Source organism: Carcharodon carcharias, chromosome 18 (genome assembly GCF_017639515.1).
Source record: "Carcharodon carcharias isolate sCarCar2 chromosome 18, sCarCar2.pri, whole genome shotgun sequence".
NCBI classification, from domain to species: Eukaryota; Metazoa; Chordata; class Chondrichthyes; order Lamniformes; family Lamnidae; genus Carcharodon; species Carcharodon carcharias.
The window spans coordinates 95,684,175-95,698,051 of NC_054484.1; the positions used below are offsets into that span (position 1 = coordinate 95,684,175).

The 13,877-nt window shown below is 42.2% G+C and overlaps 1 protein-coding gene across 4 annotated transcripts in view; it reads left to right on the forward strand.

The window, feature by feature from the left end:
• Positions 1 to 13,877, forward strand: part of rb1 (retinoblastoma 1) — a 246,209-nt gene that overhangs the window by 221,933 nt on the left and 10,399 nt on the right. For all 4 annotated transcript variants that reach the window (XM_041210963.1, XM_041210965.1, XM_041210964.1 and 1 more), the window contains 6 exons: positions 3,188 to 3,292; positions 4,371 to 4,484; positions 5,053 to 5,216; positions 6,283 to 6,313; positions 7,090 to 7,232; positions 7,409 to 7,461. In XM_041210963.1, the coding sequence (XP_041066897.1) occupies positions 3,188 to 3,292; positions 4,371 to 4,484; positions 5,053 to 5,216; positions 6,283 to 6,313; positions 7,090 to 7,232; positions 7,409 to 7,461 (610 nt within the window). The remainder of the gene's footprint in view (positions 1 to 3,187; positions 3,293 to 4,370; positions 4,485 to 5,052; positions 5,217 to 6,282; positions 6,314 to 7,089; positions 7,233 to 7,408; positions 7,462 to 13,877) is intronic.

Here is a 13,877-nt window from a genome sequence, read left to right on the forward strand (position 1 = left end):
GATGCTGAACTTTTCTTCCGCTGCCTTCGTCTCCATGCTCCCTTCTTTGGGCAGGAGTCCACTCCACGTTCAACGGATCCTTTTACCCGCCTCCAATATTCTCCCTCCACCTGGACTTCTCCCTCTGGATTCTTAACTTCCCTTGATCTTTTATAAGGACACCATCCCATTCTCTCAGTTCCTTCGCCTCTGTCGCATCTGTTCTGATGATGCCACTTTCAAAAACAGTTCCTCTGACATGTCTTCCTTCTTCCTTAACCGAGGTTTTCCACCCACGGGGTTGACAGGGCCCTCAACCGTGTCCAGCCCATCTCCCGCGCATCTGCCCTCACACCTTCCTCCCCCTCCCAGAACCATGATAGGGCCCCCCTTGTCCTCATTTATCACCCCACCAGCCTCTGTATTCAAAGGATCATCCTCCGCCATTTCCGCCAACTCCAGCATGATGCCACCATCAAACACATCTTCCCTTCAGCCCCCCGGTAGCATTCCGCTGGGATTATTCCCTCCGGGAAACCCTGGTCCACTCCTCCATCACCCCCTACTCCTCAACCCCCTCCTATGGCACTTTCCCATGCAACCGCAGAAGGTGCAACACCTGACTCTTTACTTCCCCTCTCCTCACCGTCCATGGGCCCAAACACTCCTTTCAAGTGAAGCAGCATTTCACTTGCACTTCCCTCAATTTAGTCTACTGCATTTGCTGCTCCCAATGCGGTTTCCTGTACGTTGGAAAGATCAAATGCAGACTGGGTGACCGCTTTGCGGAACACCTTCGGTCTGTCCGCAAGCATGACCCAGACCTCCCTGTCGCTTGCCATTTCAACACATCACCCTGCTCTCATGCCCACATGTCTGTCCTTGGCCTGCTGCAATGTTCCAGTGAAGCTCAACGAAAACTGGAGGAACAGCACCTTATCTTCCGACTAGGCACTTTACAGCCTTTCGGACTGAATATTGAGTTGAACAATTTTAGATCATGAACTCTCTCCTCCATCCCCACCCCCTTTCCGATCCCTCTTTTTTCTAATAATTTACATAGATTTTTCTTTTCCCACCTATTTCCATTATTTTTAAATGTATTTCCATCCATCGTTTTATCTCTACCTTTTCGCCTATTTCGATCCCTTCCCCCCCAGCCCCCCACTAGGGCTATCTATACGTTGCTTGTCCTGCTTTTTACCCTTAATATCACCTATTAGCACATTCCTTAGATAATATCACCACCTTCAACATCTCTTTGTCCTTTTGTCTATGACATCTTTTGGTTATCTCCACCTATCACTGGCCCTCTATCCAGCTCTACCTGTCCCGCCCTGCCCCCTTAAACCAGCTTATATTTCACCTCTCTTCTAATTTTCCTTAGTTCTGTTGAAGAGTCATACGGACTAGAAACATTAACTGTGCTCCTCTCCGCAGATGCTGTCAGACCTGCTGAGTTTTTCCAGGTATTTTTATTTTTGTTTTGGATTTCCAGCATCCACATTTTTTTCCTTTTATTTAAATGAGCTGAGTGGTTGTCAACCCCTGTCCTGTCTCTCTTAAAACTAGAAGTGGGCAGATTCCAGGTGGTTTGGGTTGGAGATTTTTCACTTCCCATCTGACCTAAACCCACCTGCAAAATGTATGTATCTTCAAATATTTAGCTTTTCCGTTGTTTTCTTTTGTTCCACAAGCTCTTTGAAACCAGTATGTAATTTGCAGGTCCATGTGTCTGTCTGCCAGGCAGTGTTTGGTTATAGCCTGTAGTTTCACCTAGGATTTCTTGCTTGATCATAAGAAATAGGAGCAGGAATAAGCCATTTGGCCCATCAAGCCTGCTCACCATTCAATAAGATCATGGCTGATCTGACTGTGGCCTTAACAGTACTTCCTTGCCTGACCCTCATAACCCTTGACTCCCTTGTCTATCAAAATTCTATCTAATTCGGTCTTGCATCTACTCAATGAACCAGCCTCCACTGCTCTTTGGGAGACAATTCCAAAGACTAATGACTCTTTGAGAGAAAAAAATTCCTCCTCATCCCTGTCTTAAATGGGAAACCTTTTATCTTTATACTGTGCCCCTTAGTTCTAAATTGCCCCACATGGGGAAACATCCTCTCATCATCTATCCTGTCAAGGCCCCTCAGAATTTTGTGTGTTTCATTAAGTTCACCTCTCATTCTTCTAAACTCTAACAAATATAGGCCCAACCGGCTCAGTCTTTCCTCAGAAGACAATACCTTCATCCCAGGAATCAGCCTAATGAACCTTCTGAGTTGCTTCCAATCAAGTATATCCTTTCTTAAGTAAAGAAACTAAAACTGTACACCAATGTCCTGTACAGTTGTAGCATGACTCCTCTACTTCTATACTCCACCCCCTTGCAATAAAGGCCAACATTTCATTTGTTTTCCTAATTACTTGCTATACCTGCATGCTAACCTTTTGTGGTTCATGTGCAAGGACACCCAAATCCCTATGTACTGCAGCATTCTGCAGTATCTCTCCATTTAAATAATATTATATTTTAATATTCTTCTAACCAAAGTGGATGGGCATTCATATTCCCACATTGTATTCCATCTGACAAAATTTTGCCCAATCGCTTAATTTTTCTATTTCCCTTTGAAGACCCTTTGTGTCTTCCTTACAACTTGCTTTCCTACCTATCTTTGTGCAGTCAGCAAATTTGGCTACAATATACTTGGTCCCTTCATCCAAGTCAGTAACATAGGTTGTAAATAGTTGAGGCTCCTGAAATAATTTCAGGTTGCCAACCTGAAATAATCCATTTATTCCAGTTCTCCTCCATTTCCTGTTAGATAACCAATGATCTATCCATGCTGATACATTTCCCCAGACACCATGAACTCGTATCTTCTGTAATAACCTTTTATGTGGCACCTTATCGAATACCTGTTGAAATCCAGATACGCTACATCTGCTGGTTCCCCTTTATCCACTCTACTTCTTACATCCTAAAAAAACTCTAATAAATTTGTCAAACATGATTTTCCTTTCATAAATACCATGTTGACTCTGATTGTTTGTATTATGATTTTCTAAATGTCTTACTGCTACCTCCTTAATGCATTCTAGCATTTTCCCAATATTTTGATGAGAAATATGAATTGTAAGAATGTTTTGAGCATCTCTTCTCTGGGTTATATGTATTTCAACTAGCCTAACTGTGTTTTAACAGATAATGATGTGTTCCATGTATGCCATTTGCAAGGTGAAGAACATAGACCTTAGGTTCAAGGCTATTGTTACTGCCTACAAGGACTTGCCAAATACAAGTCAAGAGGTAACTCAAAAGCTTCAGTTTTATTTTATTGGGGCTTATGTTGCACCCCCTCATCCTCTAATCCAAAAATATTATATACTTAAGACAAGAAAAGCCCATTTCTGCTTGCACTACTTGCTGGTTCGACCCTTTGTCACCATCCTTCCTTGCTCCACCCCCCACTAGAAAAACAAACTTGTGGCCAATTGAGGAATCATTATCTTAAGTACTTCAAGGCCTTAAAGCCAATTAAATAAGCCTCAGGAGGGTCTGAGCCATTTGTTATTAATCAAAATATCACTTTCCCTCTGCTGTGTTCTTAGAGCTTTCTAAAACTGCATCTAACTCCTTATGGAAGGACTGCAAGGAGTCAGCCCTCACTACTACTACTGGAATGTTGTTCACACCTTCAGCCTCATTCCCTGCTTCTTCAGTTTAAACAGGCGGTCTTTAGTTCTGCCCAGCCCCATAACATCAAATGATCTGATGAAATGCACCTGGATGTCATTAGTGTCCTTGTAAACTTGAAGACCTGAATTTGCTCCTCTAAATTTATACCTCTCCAGTGGATTAAGGTGCAGTACCTATCATCTCAATGCACTTGGACCTCATTGAGGACCAATACCTTATTATCCTATCTCTTTAAAGCAGTTATACAAGAAAATATGAAAATACGTTCACATGTTTCTCTAATACAAATTCGGTACAATAAAAATCTAATCTTTTTAGCTTATGGGTTAGAGGTTGCTAAAAGTTGCTCCAGCAGCATATTTATGGTTTAGCTGGCTAAGTTTTGGACTAAACGCTGAAGCGAGTTTCTTTAGCATGGATTGCAGAATAAGACAACTAACAAAACCTAATTCATTGTGTCCTTATCAGGTGTCCTTGATGTCATCTGATTCATTACTGAACAATATTTACGGGTCTCCACTGAATAGTCCATACAAAACTATTTCAAAACAGTGGGTTGTCTCTCAGCACATTAACTCTTCACATATTGGCAAATTCTACTGAAGTATTAGGGCCATGGCACTTTTCAATACAGCTATTTGTGTAAATAAATGTTTCAATTAAGCCATTCATTTTCTTTCTCCTTGAGACCTTCAAACATGTGCTGATCAAAGAAGGGCAGTATGATTCCATTATTGGCTTCTACAACCTAGTGTTCATGCAGAGGCTGAAAACCAACATTCTGCAGTATGCTTCGACACGCGTAAGTAACTATACTATATAGTTTTATGCAGAATAGCAGGGATGAGTTACATGTCCTTGCATGTATTAGTGGAGTAGCTAATCATTTTTGACATTTTTAATGCCATTTGTGATATTTGTAACTGAGTAAAATGATACCAGGAAATATTGCAGTCTGCTTTAACAGAGATCCACTGTTCTTCCCTATTCTTTCAAAATATACTGATTTCTGTTCTATGTATGGATTGACTATATCGCAACAGATTTTTATCCACGTACTGTTTAATACAATGCAACAGGATTTTACATTCAGCTGCTACAGAATTGATAAGGTGACAATTAAGTTTGCTTTTATATCTCAGTATTGTCCTCACTGAAATATTAATGTCTACCTCAATCCTTTTAAATTATATTGCTTAATATTAAATAAATAATTAAGTATTATGACATTTCTTTTTAATGTTCATGGGGAAAGAGCAGGGAATGGAACTAATGGATAACCCTTTCAAAGACGCGATGGGCCAAATTGCCTCCTTTTGTGCTCTACGATTCTGTTGTTTCTGAGCTTGTTTACTATCTCTTTCAAACAGCCACCTACGCTGTCACCAATTCCTCAAGTTCCTCGAAGTTCATTTGGTTTTCCAAGCTCTCCATTGCGTGTGCCCGGTGGGAACAACATTTACGTGTCTCCGCTGAAAAGTCCATACAAAACTGATGGACTGCTGTCTCCCACAAAACTGACCCCAAGAACACGGTGAGCATATTTCGAACTTGCAAGTCATAGGACAGGAGCCACAGCTTGTACTGTGTCTGCGTTTCTAATACCGATATCAAATGCAGCCAAAAAGATTGTTACTGGTGCCTCATTAAAGGTGCATTGCTTTCACTGATAGTGTCTCGCCTTTCTCTTTATGTGTTATTTTATCACAATAATTAAACATGCAAATAAAACAGTGATTTATTCAAATGATGTTTACATTGCATTGTAGGTTTTAAAACAAGCAAAGATGGTTTGTCTACCACTTTTTCATTGAGGTAGAAAGCATCTAAAGATGTTTTGCTTAGTGTTTAAGATACCTTAACAAATGAAGTACCTGGGACAATCAACTGAGAACATTTCTGAAAAGTACAGGGTTAACTTTTGGACAGATTGAGGGATGTGACTACAGATTGACACTATTTATATTTATTGTTCTTGTTGCAGAAGCCTTTTAAATGCTAGATTTTTTAAAAGCAGAAGAAATTAGAATAACAGATATCCCTCCTTTATATAATTTTATTGGTAGAAGTAACATGCCATTGACAGAAATGGCCTGAGTTACTTTGTAAAAAAAAGCTAAATTATTCTTGTTATCAATTAATTGATTAATTGATTGAATTTAATTTTTTTAAATGGTCCAAATAAAAATGTTCTATTTTTCGCTGTCCTATATAATTTCTGCATTTTTGTACTTTCTGTAAACTTTCTATATTTTACCTACTCTCTATGGTATCTAGAAGTTTATACATGCTCCATATATACTATATTTTTAATGTACCATCTATATACTATATATTTTGCATGTTGCTTGCACTATATATTTATATGCTTTATTTCAGTATATTTATGCTCACTGTGTAAATCCTACAATTGTATGCTCTCTATATATTGGCAATTTAATACACTTGCTTTATCTATCATCTATATTTGCATACCCGCTGCCTTCTATATACTACTGCTATTTTTATATATTCTCTTTATATGCTACCTATAATTTCATGCCCTCTATTTATGATCTGTATTTTTTCATAAACTGATGAATCATTATTTGATTTCACAGAATCTTAGTGTCTATTGGGGAACCATTTGGGGTGAGTGATACTTTCTATTTTGTGTGGAACTCTCTGCTTAAAGCTTCTTAAATATTTCATGCTATATTGGTGTCCATAAAATATCAAACCTAATATTGAGCTAGGCTCTTACTAGTAAATTATTTGATTACTCAATTCACACAGCTGATGTAAGGATCTTTTCTGTATCCCTCACATTTATGATTTGACGAGTGATTTAAGTAAAGATATCAACAAGACGTTCAAGCCAGTCATTCGGTGCGTTATGGACCCAGCATATACGTCCAGTAGAATTAGAATCCCACTCTTCAGGCTTCAGTTTGAATCCCAAGTCAACAAACTTGAAAACCCAGCAATGTCCAGTCATAATTTCACACTTCATATTTTAGCTGACGGCAGTGATCAGGCCGATAATTGGAATCCTAATGATAGCGCTCAATTTTTCGCACAAGTCTCAGTAAATGCCACTACAAGACTTTTCAGCTTCCCAAATGGTAATAGGAGTGCACAAATCAAGCTGATCTTATCCAGTATAACCAGGAATGAACCTTTAAACCCTCATGGATCCTCTCTAATCTCAGTTTACATTACCAAGTCTAGTTGTACAACTATTGGTTATGATGGTGAGCATTGAGACTTGTTCAGGGTATTGCTGATTCCCTGACTTAAGTAAAAGTATGTAGATTGAGGAAAGTAGCAACATTGTGTTAAAAGGGAAAAATATACATTCTTTTCCCTTGCAAGCTGGACCTTGATCTGTCTAGCAATTGTCACCAAACTGATGGTCATTGTTTCAGTCACCAGAAAGATTCCAGAAGATCAACCAGTTGGTGAGTTCCAGTGATCGGCACCCTAAGCGGGCTGGAGATACAGGGAGTCTGCCAAAACCACTCAAGAGGCTTCGCTTTGATATGGATGGTCAAGATGAGGCGGACGGCAGGTAAACGATGAAGACAGCTCTGTTGCTCCATTATGTACCTGATCACAAAACGGCAAAAAAAAGCTTTCACTTTGTTTCAAGAAGAGAATTATTTCACAGATTGTAGTATAAGAGCTTCACCTGCATTATTTATTTACTCATTTGTATTTATGTTTGCTTTTTTCTCTGCCTTTTAGCAAGCACTTGTCTGGGGAGTCCAAACTACTGCAGCAAAAGATTGCTGAAATGAGTGAGTAGTTTCAATATACTTCTAAGCTATCAGTATCATCAAGATACTGCTTTGACTATCTTTTGAGCACTTGCGGCTGTGGTTTTTCATGCCCTAACCAGTTATGATGAGCTGGAGTTTGGTTAAATTCTTGGCCTGCTCTTGAGAGAAATTACTTGTTAAAGCAGGCCGTCTAACCGCAGAGTTAGAAACCCCGTATCAAATTATTTTGCATAGCAACATTGTTTATATCACAGTGGCAGCCAGATATTTTGTAATTACATGAAATCAGACTTGAATGGACCTAGCAGGCTATGAAAAGTGTTCAGGAGTTTATTGGTTTTTATATTCTGTAGAAAGATCAAGGATATCCAAGCCATGCACCAAAAAAACTTAAAAGCCCTGTAAAGGTTGACCCAACCAGTAAACTTTCTGAGGTAAAACAGTAAGATAGATGGTCTGTTTTTAAATCTAAGTAAGGTTGGATGGTAGCATTTGTATTTTGTGGTTTTTGGCTCATTATTGATGTCAAAGTGAAATCTCACCTGCAGTAATTCAGATTGTATGACTCAGAACTGAGTAGGAGTCTTGTAGCCAGAGGAAGCATTGGCTTGCTATTTGGACTGCGCACATTGGGGCGTGTCAAGACACTTGGCTGTTGGTTAGCACACTCATCTGAGTGGAAACATATTGCCAATGCTTTTCCTGTAAGTATCTTTTGATAGAATTCAAAGCACAATGACCAATTGTTTTGACATCTGCTAATTGTAACACTATCCAAATTCAGACCCAAGGTCATGCAACTCTGCTGTTGACGATTTGTGGCAGATGCTATTGTTCAGCCTTCACTGTTTGTCTTTTGCATGCCTTGTTGTTGTAGTGAACAGATTGACAGTTGGGAGGAGGGAACTTCCATGTTTGACATTGTCTTGAATGGGCTGCGGGTGGAGCAGACTATATAGGATGAGAAGCCTTTTCTTATATAATCTTTCCTGTTTTCTTAATTTGATCATGTATGTAGATTTAATATCCAGAATATTTAATGTTCCTGATTTTTTTGGAACTACCATGGTTCTAACTAGATCTGTTTCTTTGCTGGTCATAATGTAATCTAGGTAAGGTAATTTAGCCCTAGCCCACAATTCTGCTAAAATCTTTGTAAATCTATTTTCCCCTTTCTCCAGTACTTCAATGTCCTTTTTTCAGTAAATTTGATGGATATTTGAGGGAAAGAAACTTGCAGGGTTATGGGGATAGAGTGGCGGAATGGGACTGACTGGAGAGCCAGCATGGACTCATTGGGCTGAGTGACCTCCTCCTGTGCCGTAATTATTCTATGGCTCAGTATGGAAAGCAGAACTTTTCATAGTACACAAGTATGGTTTAACCAAGGTTCTATGTAAATTTAACATTACATCCCTGTTTTTATATTCTATTCCTCTTGAAATGAACCCAGAACATTGTCCTCTTTTGTGGCCTTATCAAGTTTTGTTATCTGTAAATACAGATAGATGAATAAAGATCTCATTTTTTAATTGTGCTGCATTTATTTTTGACATTCCGAAGAATAAGTAGCCTCCTTATTCTTCCAATCAATATTAACTACCTCAGATTTCACTAAATTGAATTTTATTTCCACTTACCTCCCCATTTTGCAAACCTGCGTATAGCCTGGATTTTGTGGTTATAATTGCAAACAGATGGTAACTTTGGCATCTGCACATGTGCAGTTAAATGCAGAAATCCAGAAGTTGCCGTCAGAACTTCTTGCAAGGAAACCTTAGAAATCACTTGAATTGATGTGAACTTCCACTTAACAAGAGCTTTAACTAGGCTCCACATGACAGACTGGATGGAAAATTAAAAGTTCATGAGATCCAAGGGAAACTGACAAGTTGGATCCAAAATTGGTTCCGTGGTCAGAATCAAAGAGTAATGATCGTTGAGTGTTTTTGTGACTGGAAGGCTATTTCCATTGGGGTTCTGCAGGGCTCAGTACTGGGTCGTTTGCTGTTTGTGGTGGAAATTACTGATTTAGACTTAGTGATATGAAAATTGACCATGTGGTGATAGTGTGAAAGAAAGATACAGACTGTAAGAAGATATCAATGTATCAATGGACTGATCAGGTGGACAGGAAGGTGACAACTGGAATTCAATCCAGAAAAGTGGGAGGTAATGCATTTGTGGAGGGCAACCAAGCAAGGGAATGCACAATAAAGTAGGATACTGAGAGGTGTAGAGGAGCAAAAAAACAAAACAAGTGGAGGCTGGATCATTGAACTTATTCAAGGCAGAGTTAGACAGATTTTTGATAGATAAGGGGGGCAGACAGGAAAGTTGAGTTAAGACCACAACCAGATCAGCCATGATCTTATTGAATGACATAGAAGGCTGGAAGGGCCAAATGGTTATTCCTGTTCCTAAGTCCTATGTTCCTAACAAAGGGACCCTGAGTGCATGTCCACTGATATCTATTGGTAACAGGATGGGTAGATAAGGTGGTTAAGAAGGCATACAGGATATTTACATTCTGCGCCTTGGCCAATAAAGAAAAGCGCAGGAAGGTTATGCTGGGACTGTATAAAATGTTGGTTAGGTCACAGCTAGACCACTGTGTACAGTTCTGAACACTACATTATAGGAAGGATGTGATTACACTAGAGAGGTTACAGAGGAGATTTACAAGAATGTTGCCAGGAATGGAGAATTTTTAGCTATAAGGAGAGATTGGATAGGTTGGCGTTATTGACTTGGGAATACAGTAGGCTGAGATGAGATATGAGGGACATAGAGTGGATAGGAAGGATAGCTCTGATAGCAAGGGGGCTAATAACCAGGGAGCATTGATTTAAAGTAATTAGTAGAAGGATTAGAGGGGAGTTGAGTAATTTTTTCACCCAGAGGGTGGAGATGGTGTGGAACTCACTACCTGAAAGGGTGATAGATTATATTAAAAAAAAATTAGATATGCACTTGAAGTGCTGTACCCTACGAGGCTATGAACCAGGAGCTGGAAAGTGGAATTGGGTTGGATAATATTTTTTCAGCCAGCAAAGATATGATCAGTTAAATGGCCATCTTCTGTGCCATTCATTTTCTATGAATACATGTATACCACACTTCTTTACTTCTTCAGTGGATTCATTAAGTTTGTTCAAACATGATCTTTCTTTCAGATTCCAGGCTGAATTTTTTTTAAAAATGCTTTGTCCCTAGGTGTTTTGTTATTTGATCTGATAGCAATGATGTTTGTTGCTTTCCCACCATTAATAAGCTAAATGGTCTGTAGCTGCCTGGTTCAGTTCTATCTCCCTAGTGAATCCACGACACAAATTACACATGGGGCAGAATTTTTCACTCAGCATGCGGCCGACACGTTCGAGTGTAAAATAGCACGCGGTGATGTCGGTTGAGCGTCTCGACGTCATCGCGCACTCGCGCGATATTTCACTCGGGCACGCGTGGGTGCGGGACCTGCACCTGCCATTAATTAAGAGGCCAGCTAAGACCATTAAAAAGTCAATTGACACTGATTTTTCATTGCCCATGCAATTTCGCATGCGTCGCACAGGCAAAAGGGCAGGCGGCCAGCCAACAATTTCAAAAAGTTTATCCTGGGCGGGATAAAAAGGGTCAGCAGTATTGCCAGTGTGAGGAGTTTGGTAGATTGTTTGCTGCTGATGACTTATTGGTATATGGCAGCTTCATCTCTGTTCAGGACTTCATTGTTAGCATTTCCAGGCTGCATTTCAGGACTCCTTGGCGTCTCCAAGGACCTGGAGAATTCAGACCATGTGGACTCTTCCAGGTATCAGACAGCCTTCTGTAACCCTGGTAATGGGGATTGTGGTCTCTGCTGGAGGCACCTCCTCTGAGGAGGAAGAGAGGGGCAGAAGGGAGAGGAGGCCAGGTGTCCCAATGCAGCTTCCAGGGGAGGGACCTGTGGGAGGTGAGGCGCAGGCACAAGAGGCACAGGGCCAGCTGGCAGTCCAAGAAACAAGGGGTGCAGGGCCAGCTGGCAGTCCAAGGCAGAAGGAGCTGCAGAACACGCCACTATTCCTGCTGCCAGGGTTTACAGGTGGCAATGCAGCTACCTCAATGTGTCCGAGGTGTAATGCCGAAGGAGGCTCTGCCTTTCAAGGGAGACTGTGACCTCCATTTGCTGGATGATTGGGCCTGAGTGGACACCCCATGCCAGTGGCTCTGAAGGTCACAGTGGCCCTTAACTTCTATGCCTGCAGCTGTTTCCAGGGCTCATTGGGAGATCTGTGTGGAGTCTTCCAATTAGCTGTCCATAGTTGTGCCAAGCTGGTGACAGAAACTCTGTTCAGGTGGGTATTGACTTACTTTCAATTCTGTATGAATGAGGCCAGCCAGGCTGAACGAGCCAAAGGCTTTGCAGTGATTGCTGGGTTCCCCCGCATCCAGGGTGCTATAGACTGCACACACGTGGCAATCAAGGTGCCAGCAGGTCAGCTGGGTGCCTTCATTATCAGGAACAGCTTCCACTCCATGAACGTGCAGATAGTGTGTGACCACAGGATGCAGATTCTGCAAGTCTGTCCAAGGTACCCTAGCAGCTTCCATGACGCGTACATCCTGAGACACTCCCAGGTACTGAAGCTCATCAGTGCTCCAGCCCAACTGGATGGCTGCTGGGTGACGAGGGCTATCCTTTGAAAATTTGGCTTATGACACCTCTCCGCTACCCAAGATCAGAGGCAGAGCAGCAGTATAACAGGAGCCATGCCTACACCAGGGCGGTGATAGTGAGGACCATAGGTCTTCTGAAGACTTGCTTTCAATGCCTGAACCATTCAGGGGGAGCATTATAGTATCCCCCGCTCTGGGTGTCACTGATAGTGGTTGCATGCTGTGCTCTCCACAATCTGGCACTGGCAAGAGGGGACCCACTGGAGGAAGAGGATATTGACTCAGCTGCACAGCTGATGTGAGTCAGAAGAGGAGCACAGTGAGGAGGTCACCGAGAGCATGGAGGCAGACCTCTGTAACCTCCAAGGAAGGCAGGGATGCCTGGATTCAATGCTCCTTCGGCTAGACTGCCAGATAAGCACTACCATCTCATGCCAGGCTGTCGCCTCCATCCCGGATGTCTGAAATGGCCCTTTCCTTTGAGCCCAAAGTTTATTTAGTGCCTGTGCAATAAAGTTTTGAGACACCCATTTCCAGCATTACATACTGACAAACCCTACACCACATTAAATTAAAAAAAGGTAAGGCATAATCAGGCCATTACGACAAAAGAAAATTTATCTCATGTTGACAGTCAAAACAAATTATCAAAATCTTCTCTGGTCTTCAGCCCCAGAACAGTTATATTAAACAAAACATTGCACAACAGAAGATCACCCGTGACCAGTCCCTCTTGTGCTCATGGTGCCTTAAACTTACTTTTGCGAATCCTATGTCTTGGTGCTCCCCCTCACTGGTACCAGCATCGGAGGCAGCCTGCTGACTCTGCTGTCCTGTTGGCCTTGATGACCTTGGCGGTCATCCTTGAGCCATTGGAGCCTGGGAGGGAGTGGCCAGTTCCAAGGCTGGCATCTCTCCAGTTGCCGCAGCCTCATCACATGCCACGGTCACTGGCAGAAGGGCGGAGGAGCTACTGCCGTCATCCAGAGCACCTGAGAGGAGCCCGCAGAGACAACAGGCAGCTCGTGTGCGAACGTGAGGTCGCTCTGGACCTCCCTGCTCACCATTGCTGAATGGGCACCTAGCATCTCCCAAACTGGCACTGACCACCTGAGGTCATTGCCTGTGTGAGGGCTGCAGGTCCAAGCGCAACCCCAGGAACCCTTGATTCTATTCTTGGAGCTGCCTCTCCATGAGAGCCGCCACTCTCTTAATGGAGGATACAGTGTGCAAGAGAGTTTGAAGTGCCCTCACCGCTGTGCACCAGAATTCCAGCCAAAGATCTAATGCCCACCAACTAGCGTTGGTGCCTGGTTCAGAGAGCGGGTGTGATGCAGGTGCAACTGGAGTCTGGCTGTTCTCTGATGTCAGGGGTGGGCCTTCAGCATCCTGCGATTGGGTGCGTGGTGGCAAACTTAAGGGAGAACAAGGACATGTCATTGGTTTAAGTCATCACACTAACACTGTGCATGCGATGCACCCTGGTGAGACCTTGGAGATCTGCATCATGGTGCCATCGTCTTTCAATTATCAATGGAGAATCCAGTTTTGAGACTCCCATCACTGAACAGACTGCACAAGAACATTTGCACAATCCGAAACTCTCACCTCTGTGCACTGCACTCTTACCTTCGTCTGACACCCCAGCCTCTCCGTGGCCAATTGACTGAGGTGCGCATCGGTTCCGCTGCTCAAGGGGGTCCTGCTCGTATATGGTTAGGATTCAGAGGTTTGGGGGCCTCTGCCTATCTGCGACCTTTCAGTGCTCTTATGGGCTGTCT